Here is a 20,875-nt window from a genome sequence, read left to right as displayed (position 1 = left end):
CCTTCTTATACCTTCCTCTCCCCATAGTCCCTCCTCCGGCACCCCCCGGCCCCCATGCCTCCCTCCCCCCCGGCGCACACACGCACAGACAGGCTGCCAGCCCCAGACCCCGTTTCCCTGCCGGGAGATGCCCGGCCACTCCCTCCCGGCCCCACCGAGCACCTCCCGGCCCGGCAGCGGCGTCGGGGGCTGCGCCCGCGGCCGCTCTGCGGGAGGGGCGGGGGAAAGGGAGAGACAGGATCGAGGAGAAGAGGAGGAAAGAAGAAGAGGAGCAAAAGGTAGAAGAGGAGTAGAAGGGGAGGAAACGCGGATCCTCGGACAGGGCCGGGGTACCTGGGCAGAGCGCGGCGGCTCCGGCGGGCTCGTCCCCGGCTGGTGTCAGCGCCCTCGGTGCTGCGGGCAGGTTTTGCCAGCCGCCAGCGAGCGGCGACAGGGAAGGAGGGAAAGAAGGAAGGAAAGAAGGAAGGAAGGGAGGGAGGGAGGGAGCGAGGGGTCGGAGGCTGTCCGCCGGGAGCTCCGCAGAGTGGCTCCGCTTCCCGCTGCCCGCCCGGCCGGGGCTGCCGCTCCCCCTCGCCTCCCTCTCCCACAGCCGCTCCCCGGAGCCGGCCGCTCCCCGAAGGGCTCCTCCGGCCCTGCCGCCCGGCCCCGGGGCTGCCTGTCCCCCTCGGGTTCCCCGGAGCTCGGCACGGCGCGGGCTCGGCCGGGGGCAGCTCCCGGGCCGCGCTGTCCCTCCCGAGCCCGGCCCGCCGAGCGCGTCCCTCGGCCCGCCGCTTCCCGGTGAAACCTTTGCAGCTCCTCCCTAACACTTGCAGGTCCACGCTTTGCTGTCCCAGGTGCAAACACGGGCAGTGTTAGCGACAGATATCCCCACGGGTACCCAGCGTTTGTGCGCACAAGTGGGCGCGGGGTCTGGACGGGATGACACTCGGGGAGAGTGGCAGGAGACTCTTCTGTGACAGATCTTCCCCAGCCTGCTTTACAAATCGATTCCTTTCAAACTGTGATGTTTCACGTGGGGAAATGAACACTGTCTGAAATTTACAGCTCTGACAACAAGCTGAAAAATGCTTCCATATTTCTGCACGTTCTGATTTAATTTCTTTGGGGGCTGCATGTGAGGTATGATTTCCAAAATGCTTACAAATAGTGGAAAATCAGGTGCATGGCAGGCTGGTGTATACAGGACTGCTTCAAATACATTTTATTTTCCAAGACAAGCTGATTTGCAAGTTCATTTTGAGAGTAAAACCCAAAAGCCAAGACCTCTAAAAGTCTACACCCTTGCTCTAAAAAGCAAGATACAGATACGTACACCTCACTTTCAACACAACTTGTCACCTACCTTTAGGGTAGAAAGCAAAAGTCCTAAAACAGCTGAAATTGCACCTATGGGAGGGACTGCAGAAAACTGATACCGATCACCTTCTGGACATCACTACCAAAATCCCTCTCCCTGAGGAAGGGAAACCTACTTTTTTTCTTCCAACCTCAATCTGTACAGGTTGAAGCTGCTTAGGAACATAGAATAATTTAGATGCCATTATAAGGGTTTTGTATTCCCTAAAAATACAAGTGAGGCCCAAAACTTTCTCCACGCTGTGTAGAATACATTATAAACTCATTATATAAGTACAAAGCATGTAACCTGGAAATATTTTTTTTTCTGGGAAATATCATTTTTACATTTCCATGCATTTTAAACAAAGATAAGCCTGTAGAGGTACATATTATTACGCACTACTCCAGAACAGATTTTCACAAATCCAGATGTTTTTTTCGTTGGAAAGATGTACTGAAACTTCTGGTAAACTGGCCTTTTCTTACTTCTCTATCTGTAATCAGTGGTTACATTTCCCTTTTCTAATTACAGTGCAGCCACAGCCTTTCTAAAGCAACAGCCATAGGAAAAATAAATCTACGCTGATAATTTCTTAAGTGACAACTACCACAGGAGAGTACTTATATTATCAAATGCATCGAATCTTCTCTTTATGCTGGTCTAAAATCCATTAAATATTAACATCACCCGGTGTGAGAAACACACAAATCACAATGAGGGCATCAAATAACAATCCAGGCATCCAAGTAACAGCAGGGAACATGCTAAAATAGTCTGGAAAATGCAAAGAGGAAAGTTCTTTACAAAATGAAGACAGGAGGTGACAACAACTGAGCATCACACTCAATCCCTGCCATAATTCATTCACTTAAGACAAATACTTCATGAAATCATACTAAAGCAGAGCAGTCACAAAGCAATATGTTCAGATTTGTGACGTGATTTTCCTTTTTCCATGGAAAGAAACCATTGTCATCATCACTAAAGCACCTTCCACACACTGATTAGGCCTGAAACTTACCTCTGAACATGTGCAGCCTGAAAACCTTGTCCATGGGGTGAGCTCACTCTGTCTGTGCATCTTCTGTTGCGGCAGCAGTGCTGAGGAGAGGAACTTGCTCGTCTTCCTTGCTTGGAGCATCTCCTGAAAAGGGACTTTAGGTCTCCCTGCACCGTGGCTACTCCACACCTATTGCTGTCCAGTGGAAGAGCCTGCTGAGGAGTGGCGCTGCCTCCGAGTCTCCCTGGTTCCCTATCTCCTCTGTCATCGGGGAAGAGGGGAGATGAGAGAGACGCTCATCCTTAGCAGCAACCTTTGTTGCTTCCTTGGTATTGATAATGATGACATATCACAGGGGAAGATCACTCATTTAAATCTCTCATGAAGTAAAACCCAGCCTGGGAGGGAAATATGCCATCTTAATCCTCCCCCACCTTCGTTTCACCCGCTCAGCTCAGTGCTACAGGTTTGTCTTGGCTTTTTATCTCTCCTTTACCCATTCTACCAAGCCTGCCTTATCAGGGATCAGCATCCTTTTTCATTGAGTTAAGTTTCAAGGTGGGTTGGTTAATTTTTTCCCTTTTGTATCCCTGTTTAAAGAGGGACCTATTTTTCCAAGCAACATTCAAAGCTGCGGTCATTTCAGCAAAATCAGAGGGTCACACTGAAAAACAGTGTCCTGCTATCAGATACACACAGAGATTTTGTGCTATGGCAGCAGTTAAAACAGCAGACATGTCATCAGACCACTTACCTCTTTTGTATAAGCATTGCATGGTATCAGCTGTTATTGAAAGGATACGTTCATTAGTTCTATTTAGTGCTCGGCCTTGGCTCTTCCAGCTGATGGAGCAGTAGCTGTTCACAATTAGCACTTTGTGCAGAGCTCAGCTCCTTCTCCAGGGATGCCGTCCCAGTGGTCAGCCATTAAAGAATGTCATGGTCACCCAGCACCCACCCTAAAAGAAAAACAAAGCTTTATGCTTAACAACAGCAACACTGAAGAAGACAGTGATCACATTCACATTTCTCCTCATGATTTTTTTTGCAAGTCAAAATCGCTAGGAGGCCTATTCTCCACGGGCTAGGGAATTCTTCCAGAAGTGGCAGAAGGCAGCCATGAGTCATTAGCATTAGCATATATTTTCTTTTTTTCTTTTTCTTTTGGGAAGTCACTTTTCTAGGTCTTGGGCATAGGTTGTCCTAGAGTTTCCCTATCATGCAAGAAAGAGTGCAATAAACATGCTGCATGTACATCAACACTGCAGGTGTCCCTGCTTTTATTACTTTTGTGTTGTTTCACCTTATTCTAATACACTTTCTTTGTGTTTATGAGACTCTTAGCATAAAGAAGAAAATATGACCCAGATATACACTGTCTTTAAGGCTCTGTAGATTGGCACAAGTTGCTGCTTCCAGTTCTGGCTTGCTAAAGAACTATGCATTCACAAGGTAGTGAAGGTGGTTTGCATATCTGATCAAGCTTACACATTTCTATTGTTATTAACAACTTGCAAAAGATAAGGAACTCTCCATCCAGTAACTTACATCATCAAAACAAAGGTCAGGGTGAACACATCTGCTGTAGTTGAAGGCTGATAAGCTTCAGCCCTAAAAATTCTTGCAGAAAGACCTATAATTTGGGAAAGTGTTTTACCTTTATGGTGCATCAGCACACAGCAATTGAGAAGCTCAGTAGTAACTCACAGGATTGTGATGAAGACATGGCACTTTCCTGCAGGAGAGCAGCTGGGAGTTTGCAGTTCATTCCTCAGTTCTGAGTGGGCTGCAGCCTTTGAAATGTCTTTGCATGTTCATTCATTTCAGAGCTAATCCTGTTCTAAAGTTAAGAGTATCTGCCAGTGTGGACAAACAGTATTTCTTGCACACCACTTCTCCTCTAGGAGATGATGTTAATAAACCCCAAGAGCGGCCTGATTATGTCAGAGAGGTGCTCCTGACAAAGCTCCACTTCTGCAAAATATTCAGGAAACTTAAATGGATGCAAGCAAGGTCTGGAGATCACACCAACAGGTTTTAAAACTGTAACAGGATTAAAAATCACATATGGTCAAAGTCTTTAAATAAAAGCAAAGTACAAGAAGTATCTAAAATTTACAGTGAGACTTACTTGCATAAATGTTTATAAATTTTATCAAACAACTCATAATTTTGACAGTTTTCCATAAACCCCTGGAACATGCAAAGCATTTAATTTATTTGTGGCAAGATAAAGATAATGAGCAGCATTTTAAAAGTTTATTAACATAAAATGTCCTGGCACAGTCATACTTACATACTTCTATTGTTTAAATTATATTTTCTAAGAACTCAAAAAAAAACCCCAACTTACAAAAGGGAGCTTCTGATTGCAAAAGCATTCAAAATTATCCTCATCATTTGTATTCATGGAAAAGCAAACCAGCCAAACAGCATAAACTAAAATGGATACAAGCACCAGCCATACCTCAAACTGAAAAATGCTTGTGTGCAGCAGAAAATATGGCTCCAATATGGAGACAATAGACAGCTGAAATAGTCCATATCAAATATGCTAAAACAACAACAAAAGAAGTAAATTACAGCAGAAATGCTGAAGTTATCCCAGTGATGGGATTCCCAGCAGAAGCTGTTCCAGAGGCCACAGGCCAAGCAAACAGAGTAAAGCAGTGTATGCTGGTACTCCTTTCTGTTATTTCACTGCTGTAAATAGCTTGCCTTACAGAGATAATAAAAATTATTTGATGTGAGTTATGTGGGTTTTTGTTACATTTACCCTTGAACATCTGCTGTGTCTGATAAAGGATAAGAGCTAATGAAATCACATGAAGAGTGGCATACATGGAGAACTGCTTTGTTTCCAATTTGTGAGACAAACCAAACCCTGCATTTTGCCTGCCTGTTCTACTGCCTGGTGAGTGCTGCAAACAAGGAGTACGCAAGAAACACTCTATAAAATGGAAGATTGATTGATTAATTGGTTGATTTGAGATGAGGATGGACCCTGTCTGTACTAGACAGGTTCATTATCCCATTGCCTGCCCCTGCAGGAAGACAAAATATGCTTATTGTGACAGTAGACATTCCTTCCGGCCAGGATCCAGTTGAGAAGCAGCTGCCTCTACCCGGCACAGAAAGACAAAGGCTTTCATTTTTGCTAAAAGACAAGTCTCCATGGTATGCATGCCGCAAGAGCATCACTTCACCCACTAAGAGTGTACCCCATGAGTCCATTCCTCTTGCTGCTGGTCTCCTTCACAGCAGAATTTCTCCCAGGACTGTTTTTTTCTTTTGAACGACAACCAAACGCTTGCAAACTCATCGGTGAGGTTTGAGGAAGGAAATGCACGGACGCTCGGAGCCTGCTTCCCTGCCCCCGCGCCCTCATTGCACCCACGCGAGGCAGAGGAGCCCCGCGAGTTTCCCGCCGCCCGCGGGGAGGGCAGCGCGCCGGGCGGGCCGGGGCTGTGCGCGCCGCCGCCGCCAGGGGGCGCAGCCGGGAGCGCCGAGCGCAGGGCGGGAATGGCGGGAGCCGCTCCCGGGATGATCCCGAGCCGCGGGTCCGCTGGAAGCGAGCGGGAGAATCCCTGTGTGACCGTGTCTTGGTCCCACCTACACCCGCGAAGTGCTCTCTTGGTTTATTCTCGGAATGTGGCTTTTCTTTTAACTCTTCTAGCTTTGTCTGTACAGGACATTCGCTTTTGCTATCCCTGCGACACACCTTATTTTATCCGGAAACAAAAGAGTTTTGTAAAACTATTTTGTAAAACCCCTGTTTATTGTTGTTTTCCAAATACAAAGCCTTATCATTTTACTGATTACCTTTTATCTTCAGTATATTGGCTTTTCAACATTACAGCTGGTAATGCTGTATACAGCTCCTTACCCTTCCTTCTTGGCTTCTGACTGAAGTGAAGCACACTCAATTAAACAATAATACCCAATCGGTCCTGCTGACTGTACCACACATACAGAAAGCAACAATCCGACAATCATAAGCAGCCTTGTAAAGCCCCATCAATCAGGATATGTCCAAATAATGCACCTGAGCAAACTGCAGGGGCAATCCTGCACTGATCTGCTGAAATTTCTGCAAGCTTCATAATGAGTAACATGACCATTATTAAAGAAGCAATACTGCAAGATTTAATAATTATAACTGAGCTGCCCACCACTCTTATTGGCTTAATTAAAACCTGAATATTCTGCCTATGTTTAAACCAAGTAGATGCACATACACACACACAAAAAGGCAGAAATAAGAAAGTATTCCAGCAACAAAGCAGAAATTCATTAAAAATGCATTTCATTTTGCTACTGTTTTCCCCAGGTCAGATTAATCTCAGACCTTCACCAAAAAGAAAACACAGAGCCACTCGGGCAAGGGAAAAAAAATGCACTTCCAGAGGGCAGTGTAATTCATCTACCTGCCTCTGAACTATCTAAGGCTCTTTCAAGAGATGAGAGCAACATTAAATGTGCCAGAGGTGGGCTTTTGGTGTCATTACACAAATCTGCAGGGAGTTTTTGCCAAATCCCCGAGTTTTCTAACAGTAGCATACCTCCAAATACATCATTTAGAAGCATGAGGTGAACAGAGACAGGGAATAGTATTTACTTTGGGAAAGTATCAGTCACATGTCTTGTATATATTAGCAGGTTAAACCCAGGAGAGGCAGCTGAATTACTTGTGACCAAAGAAAACAATTAATCAACAGTTTTAAGGCTTCACAGAATTTTAAATATGTATTTACATGTGGTATACACTATTTATTTTAGGTATCTTTAAACCTAGACTGAAGTCTGAAGTTGGCAGAAGATGGAAAACATCTTCTGAGAGGATGCTTGGTGATAAACTATTTTCAGACAGAACAGAATTTGTGGCTTAGGGGTTCTGGGGTTTTAATTCAGCTAACTGGAAAAACAACATTGAGCTGCCTCTTTACCAAGTTACTTAAAATTCTAATCAGTTTTAATATTGCTACATATTATTTTAATATTGATCTAATTATCTTCATTATTCTTATGTTTGGATTAAATTGAAGTCAGTCTCTATGGCTGTAGGGTAGCTTGTATTAGTATGGAAGTCAGATAATAAATAAGACCGCTAGTATTAAACAGAGAAAATTATGCTGCTGAAAGCATTTTGGAAACTGCTCACCATGCTAATAGACCACATAATTTAGACTTTTTCCCTGGAAACATTCACACATTAGAGTAGTCCCAATGAGGTCAGTGTGAATAATCCCATCATGGGCAGAAAGTCTTCTCCTGCAGGCACTTTTGGCAGCAGGTGCCCATGGGGAGCCAAGATAACTCCATTCACAAGAGGGGTGGCTGCAGCATCAGGGTGCCCCTGTGTTCAAGGCTCACTTTGTGTTGGATTACCCAGCAGTGAGTGCTGTGCAGCCAGCCAGCCACACCTCTGGCCTGAGGATACACCATCATGGTCCAGAAGGACACTGAGGACACTCCACCCCATTTAGTTATCCCTCACATTCCAGCTGGCAACAGACCTAAAACAATCCACAAACTCAGCTCAGCGGCACCCAGGGTCACCCAGTGTTCCCGGGGACAGAGCGGTTTAATGGAAACCAGACAGAAAGAAACCCAAAAGTCCAACCGGAAGCCTCTGGAGAAAAGATGTGTGATTGCTCCATGTTTACAGACTACACCATGCAAGCTGCATGACTTGGCTGCCCACTGGCATCCCTTGGATGGCTTGAGTGGGACAGCAGCAAGATGGAGAATCCCAACCTTTCCCTAGAGATCACCCAGGATGGCATTTCTAAGCTTCCACAATTACTTTCTTAGATGGATTTGTTTTGAAGTAGGTGTTTACTTTCATAAATGCTCTTATGAGGAAAGAAAAATGTCAAATAACAAATTACAGAATTGAGGGTTTCTCTATCCCAGTGTAGAGCTGCTTTCAATTGCTGCTGTGCCAGCAGTAATGAAAACAACTGGACTTCTTAAAAGGCCATTTCTGTGCATTTGTATTTTTTAAAAAATCAACCTCATGATCCAAATGATGATGACTTCGCATCTGAGCATTTCACAAAATGACAATGCAGGCCATCTATTAGAGAAAGTAATTCTGTGAGCACTAGCCAGCACTCACAACAATTCCACAATTTGCCTTTGGATCCACTCCAGCTGAATGAATAGGCAGCACATTTCCCAAAATGCAGGAATTTTGCTGCCATGAAGCACACTGAGGACAACAATCAAGCCTCAGCTTTGTAATGATGGGATTTTAAAAAATGGTCATTTAATTTAAAATAGTCTGTGGTTTGTAAAGCTGTTTCTGCAGAGCACACAAGCACACAGAGGATGAAATGCACACACTTTCACAGGCCTTCAGCTGCTGGCCCAAGTGCAAAGAAGGATTAAGGCAAGACAGCTTGAATTTACATGATGCAAACTAGAAGGATCAGGAAGAAAAGATGGCTCTGAAGACTATACTTTTTTTTGTCCTAGAAGAGGGATAATACAAACTAAGTAGTTTTTTTACAGCTAGCAAGATCCAGCCAGATTGCAAAGGTATGAGCATGGGAGCAGCCAAACAATAGCTCTATTCTCCCACAACCAATTTCTCCAAATCTGGAGTCTCACTTTCTGGTTTCCCACACTGAGCTGCAGGCCTCAAATTTAATTAGAAAATGAGTGCAATCCAAAACATTATTGGTTAGCTTTGATAATGCAGGCCTTAGCAAGGCAAAGGACAGGAACTGAACCAAGCCTAGCAGTGTGGCACAGTAACCCTACAATATTCCCATGGGCACACAGTGAAGATGAAGAGAGGTGTGGGAAACTGTAAGGAAAGGCAAAAACTCTAATACCAGCTTATGAGTATTTGCTAAGCACCACTCTGTGTACAGTTTACAATGGGTGGAAAATAGATAAAGGGGAGCCAGAATTCACCTCTGACATGAACTGGATGAAGGCACAGAGCTGCAGGAATCTGTGGTGAGTTTTAAGGGATGCTGGCACAACCTCTGCTGGAGTTGTGTGCTGGAGCAGGAGACTTACCCTTGAGAAGTAAAACTGAGCATTCCCATTTCTGCTGTGTTCAGGAGCAGAGAGGAGCCTGTGCAGCTGTGGGGAAGGGGGAAAAGGGCTTCTGCACAGCTCAGGGGCTGCACAGGAACACTGTCTGAGCCTTGACTGAACCCAGATTCGTTCTGTCCTAGCTCAGAATAAAACCCACACTCTGTTCTCCATAGAAGCCACATGACTAAGTCTAGCCTCAAGCAACGATGAAGTAGGCACAAAAAATTGAGAAGGTGCTCCTTTTGCTTGTACCCTATGGCTGGGTTTTTTTGAACAGAAATGTGCCCTGGCCACATTGGTGAGTAAGTTTACCATTTTGGGAGCTGCTCCGCCACACCCGTGGGATGGTGAATCAGGGAGAGTTATACAACTTCGCTATTTATGGGAAGTTTCACCCACTTACCTCTGCTGTGCTGCTCTCTCTGCTCGCAGTTGTGCACAACCAGTTTTGAAGGATGGGTAACCAAGAGTAAAAATGATATGGAGAAGGAATAATTTGTCTTTGAACTTGGTGAATAAAAATTCACAGTAGTGAGGGCCATCATCAAAAAGAGACAAACAAATTTCAAATCAGAAGTCAACCTGGAAATTATTTGGTAAGGAACTGCCATACAAAAAGTCACAGTGCATAGTCACAGTGCATGTAGATTTCCATAAATGTTATGAGAAAGCCTCCCCCAACTCTACTGCAGCAATCCAAGTAAACAAATATTCAGGTAAATTCCTGAACTCACTTCCTAGCTCAGCCCCCAAGGTATGGACACATCCACTGGTTTGAGATCTAAGAAACCTAATTCAGCTAAACACTTCAGGGTTCAGACTTGTGTTTTGGTATCCCTAATTTTCTCCTCAGTGCAATGTTTTTCTTTTCAGTGCAATGATCCTGAACAAGTAGGACCAGACTGTGTTTCTGTGCAATCAAACTGTCAAGCTGAATGTAGGGAGCTCACCAGGTTCAGCATCTCTCAGCATTCTGTAAACTGGAAACCAAAAACCAGTGGGTAGGCTTGAAAAAGTTGATCTTGGTGAGAAGCAAAAAAGGTTAAATGCACGAAGCTCTGTTAGTCATTTAGTTAGGGATTTATTTGCTCAGTTCTAATTTTAACTTTGGTTAGCCCAATAAAAGGTATCACATCACCGTCTGGGTAGCTGTCGTACAAAAAACAATGCAGCTACCAACTTTCCTCCATTGGATGACATACTTGGGCAGTAGCCCTTTAAAAAAAACCATCGGCTTCTTTAGTGCACATTTGGTTTTCCATTCATATTTTTCCTGATGGTGAAAGCAACGTTATTCATCCCAGAGAAGAATAGATACATTGTATTTCAAAAGTTTAACCAAAACACGCAGTTTGCTGCAAATTTTCCTTCTTTCAGGATTTTTAAAACACACCTACGAAGTGGTGTGTTTGCTGCTGGGCAAAATCATCAATTTACAGTCAGTGGAATTTGGTAGGAAAAAAAGGTAAAAGGAAAAAGAAATGAATGACAGGATCGCAAGAGCTGACTGCTACTTACAAAAATGCAGATGATGAGATCAAGGACTAAAAGCAAAGACTCCTCTTCCCACTAAATGAGCTAATAAATGTTAAACATGGAATCATCTTTAATAAAAGAGACAAAAATAGAAAAAACAAAACAAAAAAAAAACATTTCTCTGTGGTAGCTGGCATGGGAGCATTTCAACATGATTCTGCTGGGAATCCAGTTCTTTGGGTCTCCTCTTCCTCCTCCTGTGACTTCTAAGCACAGCCAGAAGGGACAAACCTCTACATTTGAAATACTGTTGCCCAGAACAATGGGGGAAATGCTCCCCTCACAAGTGACACTCCTCCCGACTGCCTCTGAGACGTGCGCCCTGAAATAGGCAGTCCAGAGTCATGATGAAGGAATCACGTCGTACCACCATGAAATATCCAGTTAATGCTGGAACAGGGTGTTCAAATACACTGCCAAGAGAAATTCTCTTTGTTTCTACTGGATCAGAAGCAATCACCACATATTAACCAAGACGTATTCTTGCGAGTTCATAAGCCCAGCTCAAATGGAAGGAAGACACTACACTTCCAGGCAGCTGGAAAAAAGCAGTTCCTGTTATATATGCAGTAACTTGACTGTTCTCCAATATTTATGGATCTTGACTTCATTATGCCATCAGGGGGAAAAAAAAAAGTACAATAATCCCCTTTATGTCTCTTGTAATTGAATCCAACCATGAGTGTAAAATAATGTGAGCATTTGAAGTAACTATTAATTACTGACTGCTTTCTTCATAATGAATTGGAATATCATCTGTTATAGACCAACTTTTTCATATATTCTTTAACACTTCCAAGATGCTGTAGGACTAAGCTACCCTTTAAAATTAATGCAGTAATAAAATCAATAGAATAAAAACTTTTTTTCTTTCCCAATAAATCTGTAAACTTTGCAAATGGTCTCATCAGATTTTGCAAAGTAAGGAGGACTGGTCTAAGTCATCCTTGAATCATACCCTTGCTGGTTCCTTGCTTGTCTAAGAATAGCACCTGTGCTACCTTCATTAACAATGATATAATGTCTCAGTCTAATCAGAGGACAATGGAGCTTCCAATGTTTAAATAGTATGTGAAATTCAGGAAATAGTAATTGTAACAACCAAATCAATTTAGAGAAACCATCACAACTTTTTAAAAGACAGAGGGCCAAGCTTTGCGCTGATCAAATGTCAAATTAAATAACTTCATTCTTCTTAACAGAATGTGTTTTGGAAATACTTTCTTTCCACATTCTCTTGGTTGAGGAGCAGAGAGAGAGCATGCTGCCCATTGCTTGATTTCCTAAACTATTTAATAGTGTTGCTATGATTGTTGAAAAGTTGCTATCATCATCCTAAGAGTGACTTCATCTATAAGTGACTGAAGTAACATGAATAAAATGCTCTGGGGTTTTATTTTGCAAGTGCCCGTTTCACATTCAGCATCACTCTCTGCAGAGAAGCAATCACTTCTGGGGTGCAGTGTGGCAGCTATTTAATGAATACCCACTAGCTGAGCCTCATGCATATTGTATCACAGGAACAGTACCTTCTCGAAAGACCTTCATAATCTACTACATCATCTAGCTAGGAGTTCAGTGGTGCTAATATGTCATCTTATTTTGACATGCAGCCCCTAGCAGGAGACTATGGATGCTGTCCTGTCAAAATCAATAGCAAAATACTCACTTAAATTTATCAAAAGTAGATTTGGGCCTCTAATCAGGTTACAGTAATGAGTCAGGATGACTGACCTCCCTTCAAGATTTCAGGCCAGGCAGCAGCTTACACAATTGGAACAGCTTTTATCTTGTTTCTACATCTGAATATACTGTCAGTCTGCTGGAGCTGTGGTGGAGGGCGAGCTATGATTGGCACTAATCATTCCCACTTAGGAAGCCCTCCAAGTCTCCATTCTGCTTATAAAGACAAATGAAAATATCAAACACTGTTATCACCTTGTTCTACAGCAATAACTGGTTTTGCAGAAAATAATTTCCTAAAGGAACAGTTTTTATGATGACAGTGTGGTGTTACAGTGGTGCTAGCAAACAAATGAACAATACAATATGTTGATGCTTTATCAAATGGAAAACACTCCCATCAGAGTTAACATCAATTTACATGGTGTAGCCTGAGGGTGGGGATCTCTTCCAGGGCTTCTGCTTACTTTCATGATTTTTTACCTGATATATAAGAATCCTTTCATTTAATGCACAAGAATAGATACTGAAATCTCCAATACAGCAGGTTCATCTGAAACCATGAATGCCTCTTACAGACATAGTAAATCTGAACACATAGCAAAGAGCACATATGAAAGAAACTTTCCTACACTAACTGCACATGAAAATAAACTGGTATTTTACTCCCTTTCCTGACTGCAATAACATTAAACTCTTGGAAAATACCGCAGTGTTTTAAAACAATAATTATACTAATTTAAATCTATGTTCATGTTTCATTTGTTTGTACTCCTTGATATGGCAGATGTAAAGATAGAGCAGGCAGGACACTTTGTCAGACAAGACCAGGGCAATTCAATTAGCTAGGTTATGCTTCCATCCCATCATTAACTACAGCATTTGCCACCATACACTTAATGCAAACAGAAGTGCAAATTATCCCTGCTGTGATCTGCTAGTCTCCTGGAAAAAGCATGTTCCCCCAGGTTAGCAGCTTCTATGCAGCAAACAACCAGCTGTCCTGCAAAGGAGGACAGAAATAATAATTCCTGATACTATTGACTATTACAATATTGACATAACAGGGGACAAAAAAAATAGAGAGGAAGCAACTTTTTTCACTGTTTACCTAAAAAACAAACTCATGTTGAACTTGGTCTGCTAGAGTATTAGATAAATTCTCATTGAAACAATGCATTCATAACCTCTCCTGGGTGAATTTTGTTAATTATAAGCCTGGCCCTGTGGGCACATGCCCTCAAACAGATCAAGGCTCATGAAGCAGCATAATGCTGTGCAAACTTTACCTTTGAGCTGCAAAGGAGCTAAGCCACCTGCAAACAGCACATGAAGATACCACATAAATACCAGAGCAACCTCATGCTGTAAAGGAGTAAATGAAGAAAGCAACAAGATGTGAAGCAAACAGAGCTGTGGGAAACTCAAGGTTAATTTCAAATGAAGAAGTGATACAGAAGCTTGGGTTCAGGAGTATGTCATATATTTTACAGCACTTTTGCACCAGTTTGGGTTTTTTTCTTAGTAGATTATTTATGAACAGAAGATTCTGATAAGAAGGAAAGATACTTTCTCAATATGATGCATACCCAGTAATTTTTATATTTTTTTTCCAATGCTGGAAGAACTTCACATAGAAATACAATCTCTGCTCAACAAATTTCAGTTTATGGCAGTAAATTACTCTTTATAAGCAATACAAGAATATTGAAATTTATCTCTAATTCTCTCTGTACAGTAAATGCTGAAGAAGAGAAAATAACAAGACATTATAAAGGAAAGCCCAACCCCTTGAAAGCAGAGAAATGCTGTTTTCCTGTGTCGCAGTTGAATAATAGTTGGACAGAAGAATTAATCTGGGGCTGGAAACCACAGTCTTAGTTTGAACTCAGCATTGTGCACAAAGCCCAAAAGATGAGCAGCATCCAGACATCCAGATTTTGGTCATCAGAATAGTAATTGTTTTAATCTGTTTTTCTAAAATGCAATGGCAGAAAAACAAAATTAAAGAAAAGCCGCTGGACAATAACATTCTGAAAATAAACTTCTACCAAGAAAATAAACTTTAGAATTATTTACCTGTTTAACACAAAAATATATGCTTTATGGTAGGACTTTTTTTTTTAGAAAATGTATTTCAAATTTCTAGATAATAAAAATGCCATGAATCATAGCATTATTTTCAAAATGTCACAAAATTCCTTTTAGATTTATTTCAATAAAATTGCAATTTAAAATTAATTTTAGTCTTTGAGCCACTTAACCATATGAAATCCTATTCAAATAGCTAAATGTGCAGATAGGCTGTGTATTTAAGCTGACCAGAAGAGCTGACCAGGCATTACTATAAAATCCTGTTCAGAACAGTTGGACTGGCCACCAGTGCCTCTCTCAGCCACAGAAACATCGCTGATGAGAACCAAACAGATGGTCCCTCCAAACTAGCAATGTTTCCTTACATTCCCTACACCTCTCCAGCTTCCAAACTTCCTGTAATTGGCCTGATTTTTTCCCAGCCAAAAAGAACTTCCTTAAAAATTCAAACTACATTTTAGTTTGAATGCTAAGAATTACTTTACAATATTTCCTCTTAGGCTGCAGCATAAATGACTACATTTCAATTACTTCCTTCCTCTGAATTAGATGGGCTATTTGGCATTGGGGGAAAGTAAGTAATTTTTATTCAATCCAACTTTTAAGTTTTGATGATACTATCAAATACTGCAATTTAGCACAATATACAAAGAGGTCATACTTTACTACTATAGACAGTTCTACCTTTTTCTTCCTTTCCCCCCTCCCCTTTATTACCAGCATATTTTCTCCTTTTGGTAAAACTATCCTCATGAGACCTTATTTTGAAAAGCATGGAGCAGAAAAGGCAAATAAGAGTGCTTCTGAACATTACATCTTAAAATGACAGAAAATAACTTAAATAAGAGTGGATTATATAATTGACCTGAGTGCCTACTTGTCATTTACACTAAAGTCCCAATGAAGCCAGGCAGTTCTGAGCACTGGAATCACTTTCAATAATGGGAATCATGACAGAGTAATATATTTCACAGAAGTCTCATAGCAGTGTACTTTCCAGCTATATTATATGCCCATAATTTAGGATTCTTTGGTCCAGGATTCTACACCATTGTGGTATGGGCTTTCTGTAGTAACTGTGCTTGATTTTTTAAGATTCCCTAGTAGCCGCTGACAAGAGGACAAAAGAAGATTTGAGATCTATAGTTAACATTTAAGCCTAATAGCTACAGTAATTGATTAGTTCTCCATGGACTTTTTTCGTCACTGAGGTGTGTACAGAGACTACAGGAGATTATTTTATTGTGTAATTTTCACAGCGCAGCAGGGTACCTTGACAATGGGCTGGATATCACCCTCCTGACAAAACACCACGGGGGAGGGATCAGAGTGAAGAAAACTCAGAGAGCAGATTCACTCCATAACAAGCAGGGGGTAGGACTTTTTCGTTCCTGGGAAAGAAGCAAGATTTCTGGCCCCACAATTTGTAGATAAATCTGAGATCTCCTGGGGGACAGAGTCATTTTTGTTGGGAGTTACAGCCCACTTCAGCCCTAGAGGTATCAGAGGCCTTACCCAGTTCCTTGGCTACTGAGCTATTTAATAGCTAACATGTTGAAAAAGGCTTCTTGAAACAGTTATATCGGGTACTGAGCCAGAATAGGGCCAGAGGGTTAAGCAACAGATGCGTAAGAGCTGCAAAGCTGGTTTTGTTTTTGGGGTGGGCGGATGTAAAGAAATTGAAAGTAGACATGGAAATGATGAAGGTTGATGGCTTAAGACATTCTGAAAAATAATGTCTCCTCATTAGCCATAGATCAAGCTAGCATTGACCACAGCAACTATTACAAACTCTTTTGAAACAGCTCAAAAGTGAGTTGGAGGGGCCTTTACTACAGCTAGAACAGGAGCTGGTGAATCCCTGTTGAGGAAACCAACAGCAGTGTGGGATGTGGAGATGGCTCATGCACTTGCATCTTCCACAAACTAAACTCCAGCTATCAGTGCATTCTGTATCTGTCATCCATGAGACTGCAACTTATATTTTGGTATGAACTAGCAACAGTTGTTTAAATGCCTGTTTATACACTTGATCCTGGTCTCAGTTATTTTCAGTTCCAAGTGTTTTTTAGTAATATCTCAACTCATGCTCAGAAATCCAGACATGAGCCTGACTCTTCCAAACTCGAGGCCAAGTTTGTTGGGTGCTGTATTTCAGGAACCTTGCATGGGCCTGACCTTCAGAAGACGAATACTCAGAACTTTCAAAATACACAACACCCAAAGCACCCTCCAACTGGATTAATAAAAATGAAGGCACTCAGAAGTTGGTAGTTACTTTTGGAAATCTTACACATAACTAGAGCAGACTGGTTGACAAGAAAAGCAGAAATCACTGGTAACCATAAAAAGATCCATGTGTTGCCGTGCTCAAGGTACTTACAGTGTAAACTTTACTCCCATTCATAGTGGCATAGTTAATGGCAAAAGGGTTTGCCCTTTATGTCCAGTAACCATATTTTACTCTATATCTCTAGAGAGCAGGAGTCTGTATTAGCAATGAGAGAGAGGGGAAAAGAGTTGATGGATTACCAGTTTTTCTCCTGGTGGTGAATTCAGCTGTCTGGAATCATGAATGCTAGTACAGGAGGAAACAAGATAATTATCTTTTGTCAAAACTATGATATAACAAATGTTAATATAATCTCAAAGGGAGGTACAGTTCAGAATATCTTTTAAAAAGACAAAACAGATCGTGAAACAAAGTTTGCTTTTAACTATGTATAAACAGTCTTTGATCAATCAACTGAATCCTTAGAAAGGGATGATATATCACAAAACACAACAAAACATCCCTACCACAGTTGGGTAAGTGCTTAAACTTTGCTCACAGAAAGAATGATAGCAGTTGGCAGGGAGACCCAACCAAATAATTAGAGTGGAAATTTTTTGTTTTTATATAAATTAGCACAGTTCTCTCCTTCTGGAAGCTGTAATCACTACAGAGTAAAATGGATTGGTAGTGCTGCATTATAAATGCATCTGGCATCAGATAGAATTTTTTCCTGAGGGTTGTCATCAGAGTTCATGGCTTTTTGTTTCCTCTTCTGCATCCTCAGATAGACCTGTAAAGCAAAAAGGAGATGCTTAAAAATTTAGTGCAGTTGGCAACTACATGCACTATATTGTTGATTCTATCAGTTTGTGAAAGTCTTGGTTAGAGCTGGAGGAAACAATTTATTACATGCAAAACACTTAGGAAAAAAAAAGCTTATCTTGCAAATTCAAGTGCTCACAAGTTCAGAAATTAAAAAAAAATAGTGCAATAAAGGCAATTTCACATCAGCTTTTCTATACATATCATGTTTGATAACAGTTCAAACTACAAAATTGTGGACTACATTTGCACCAGAAAAAATGACAGAGAACAACTGGGCATATGATCTGAGACACAGTTACTCCAATTTACTACTTGCATTTATTCTGTACCTTTATGTGGGAAAAAATGAGAATACAAGTTGCAAAATAATAGAAAATTGAATGCATACACTCATTAACAAGGATTTACTTGGATATATAGAAAGATAGACAGAAAGATGAAAGAGAGAGAGAAAGAGGGAGGAAAAGAGAAAGAGGGAAAGGAACGGAAAGGGAAAGGGAAAAGGAAAGGAAAAAAGAAAGACTATCAAATAGCCATACTCTTACATTGAAGGTAACTTCTGCTATAAGCCAAGAATTCTGTCAGGTTCATTATTGCTAAGATTATTATCCTATCCAAGATTGATTAATAATCTTAGGAATAATGAACCTGACAGAATTTGAAAAGGGGATAGAGACTCATAGAAAGTTGCTTCAAATATCTAGGAAGAAAGAAAACAGTGGATGATCACACAAATTTTTACACACACATACTTGAATGACTAAAATTAGAAGTTGTTATTTCACCCAGAAGCTTCTTACATATGCACTCTTAGTTTAGATTGAAAATTATTTAAATTCTTTTCTAATTAATTTAAGCAATCCAAAACAAATTGACACAATTTCCAAATGATATATGACAAATAATAAAATAACACACAGATTTCATGAGGTTTGTTTTGATATGCTTTTTTTCCTCCTTCTCTGAAGAAGGCTAAAATCCCTCTACATACAATGAAATGATCCAGCAGATCAGTAGAATAAAAATATGAACATCCAATATTCTAAATCAAAGCCACCACTCTCCTGTTAGCCTAATTGCTTTTACAATCATGTTCACACAGAATTAGCACCAACAAACTTCATAGAATTAAATCCATGTGCTTTCATTTATATCTGTGCAATTTCACATGATCAAAACAATCTAGATTTATTTTCCAGCTTTTATTTTACACTTCCAATGTTTTTGGTGCTTGGGGATTTTAGAATTTACAGTGGTTTTCATGGGTGATGGTACTAAACTGAACAAATGTTAGCTCAAGCCTTGAGATAAAAAGACTAAAGCAGTAAAATTTCGGCAACAGCTGGAAGCCCAAAGCCCTGAGGGTCTGAGAAGTTCCCCTTAGTGATGTTGCCACTTTTTTTTTTAAGGACAATTAAAAGTCTCATGTTAAGAGCTGACTTGGGGCTCCAAAGGTCAGCCCTCGAGTGGCCATTCCTTTGTTCAAAGCTCTCATCACGTTGCCCACGCTGGGATGCCAAAGGGACCGGCAGCAGGTCCCATCTTGTTTCATCAGTGATCATGGGGAAGGAGGTAGGTAGCATGATAAGGAAACTTATGGATTATAGGAAACCAAGATGAGGTACAAACATTGGGGAGGATAAAGAAATATTGTTCTAGGACCAAGAGATTAACAAATATAAGGTAGAGGGGATACTGCTTGAAATGCATCATGGAAATAACAAACTTTAACTTTTTCCACTGCGCTACTTCTGCAGAGCTTTCCTGAGCAAGTATCTGTGTTCAAGTTGTGCACTGGCAGTGAAACATTCACCATGTAGCTCCATGCAGCGTAGAAACCAGTGCAAAGCCACAGTTAACACTGTTTCCTGACTACATAGCTTTGTTGAGCTGTTTGGAGATCTGCCTAAAAAAAGTACCTGAGAATATCTTGATTTCACACCACAGTCAATGAAAATAGTGCCAGAATTATGAAACTGGCTGCTGCACACTCCTATAAAAGCTGGACACACACAAGATCTGAATGAGAAACAGAAAAAATGGAGTTTTGACTATGGTCAGCTCTTTGTACCCTAAAAGAATGGTTGCAGATTTACCAGAGACCAAGAGTTTACCAACTGTGCATTGGTGTAGCACATTTAAGCCATGACACTGACACTGCACAGTGTCCTCAGCCTCTTGGCATTTGAGGACTGGCTGGCTACTGGACCTCTAAGAAGCATAACAAAACAGAAATTAAAGAAGGGAGGTTTACAAAAATATCTGGGGGAAAAATACCTCTCAATGAGAAAAAAAAAAAACTCATTAAAAAAAAAACTCTCAAAGCTATATCATAATGCACTTTTTTCCTTTGTTAGGCTGAAAACATGGCCTGTTAAAAATTAAAGAGTAATTATAAACTTACCCAAAAAATTCTTTGAGACAAAAAATAGTGCCCAGTGCCCAAGACACTGCCTTCAAAATCTGTTACTTCCCTGAAACTAACTTCTTACAAGTAACCCTTGTGTCTATTTCTACAAATTGCTGTGCCAAAGTGAACCATGAATGGTTACTTTCACGAAAAGCCATGGATCCACTAAATCTAACACATTTACTGTAATTACTGGCTGGCAGAACTGCAGTCACAGAGCAGGATTTACCCTGGTTTCACACAAGTTTGCACAACAGCCCTATAGGTTCCAGCTATAGGGAACCTGGAATACTTCTGCATGGATCAAAGAACTACTACATGAGTAAATTGGGAGAGGTGAGCTGCCAGGTGAGGCACAGATTGCAGCTATTTTTATTGTGCAACTCCAAAATGGGAGGCAATGCAGAATCAGGAAAATTCTGCTTGCAATAACCAGCCTTCCCACCTCTACCCTGTATTTTTTCTGACATGTAACTTTTATTAATCATCTAAGAGAACAACATAAATGTCACATTGATCTAACTGGCACATTCTACATTGTAGCAGATGAGGTAATTAACATCAGAGAGGTTTCTCATTAGCATATTCCAACAAGCTTAGGCAGATCCTAAAAACTACCAGGTATAAATATAAATTCTGAAGATTAAGGCTTCTTTACCT

The 20,875-nt window shown here is 41.1% G+C and overlaps 1 protein-coding gene across 2 annotated transcripts in view; it reads right to left on the bottom strand.

Moving 5' to 3' along the window:
* Positions 1-12,893: 12,893 nt before the first annotated feature.
* Positions 12,894-20,875, bottom strand: part of BBS9 (Bardet-Biedl syndrome 9) — a 286,254-nt gene continuing 278,272 nt past the window's right edge. For both annotated transcript variants that reach the window (XM_058024837.1, XM_058024846.1), the window contains one exon: positions 12,894-17,770. In XM_058024837.1, the coding sequence (XP_057880820.1) occupies positions 17,724-17,770 (47 nt within the window). In that variant the 3' untranslated portion in view covers positions 12,894-17,723. The remainder of the gene's footprint in view (positions 17,771-20,875) is intronic.

The sequence above is a fragment of the Melospiza georgiana genome, chromosome 1 (genome assembly GCF_028018845.1).
Source record: "Melospiza georgiana isolate bMelGeo1 chromosome 1, bMelGeo1.pri, whole genome shotgun sequence".
Lineage (NCBI taxonomy): Eukaryota > Metazoa > Chordata > Aves > Passeriformes > Passerellidae > Melospiza > Melospiza georgiana.
This window is presented reverse-complemented; position numbering and strand designations above follow the sequence as displayed.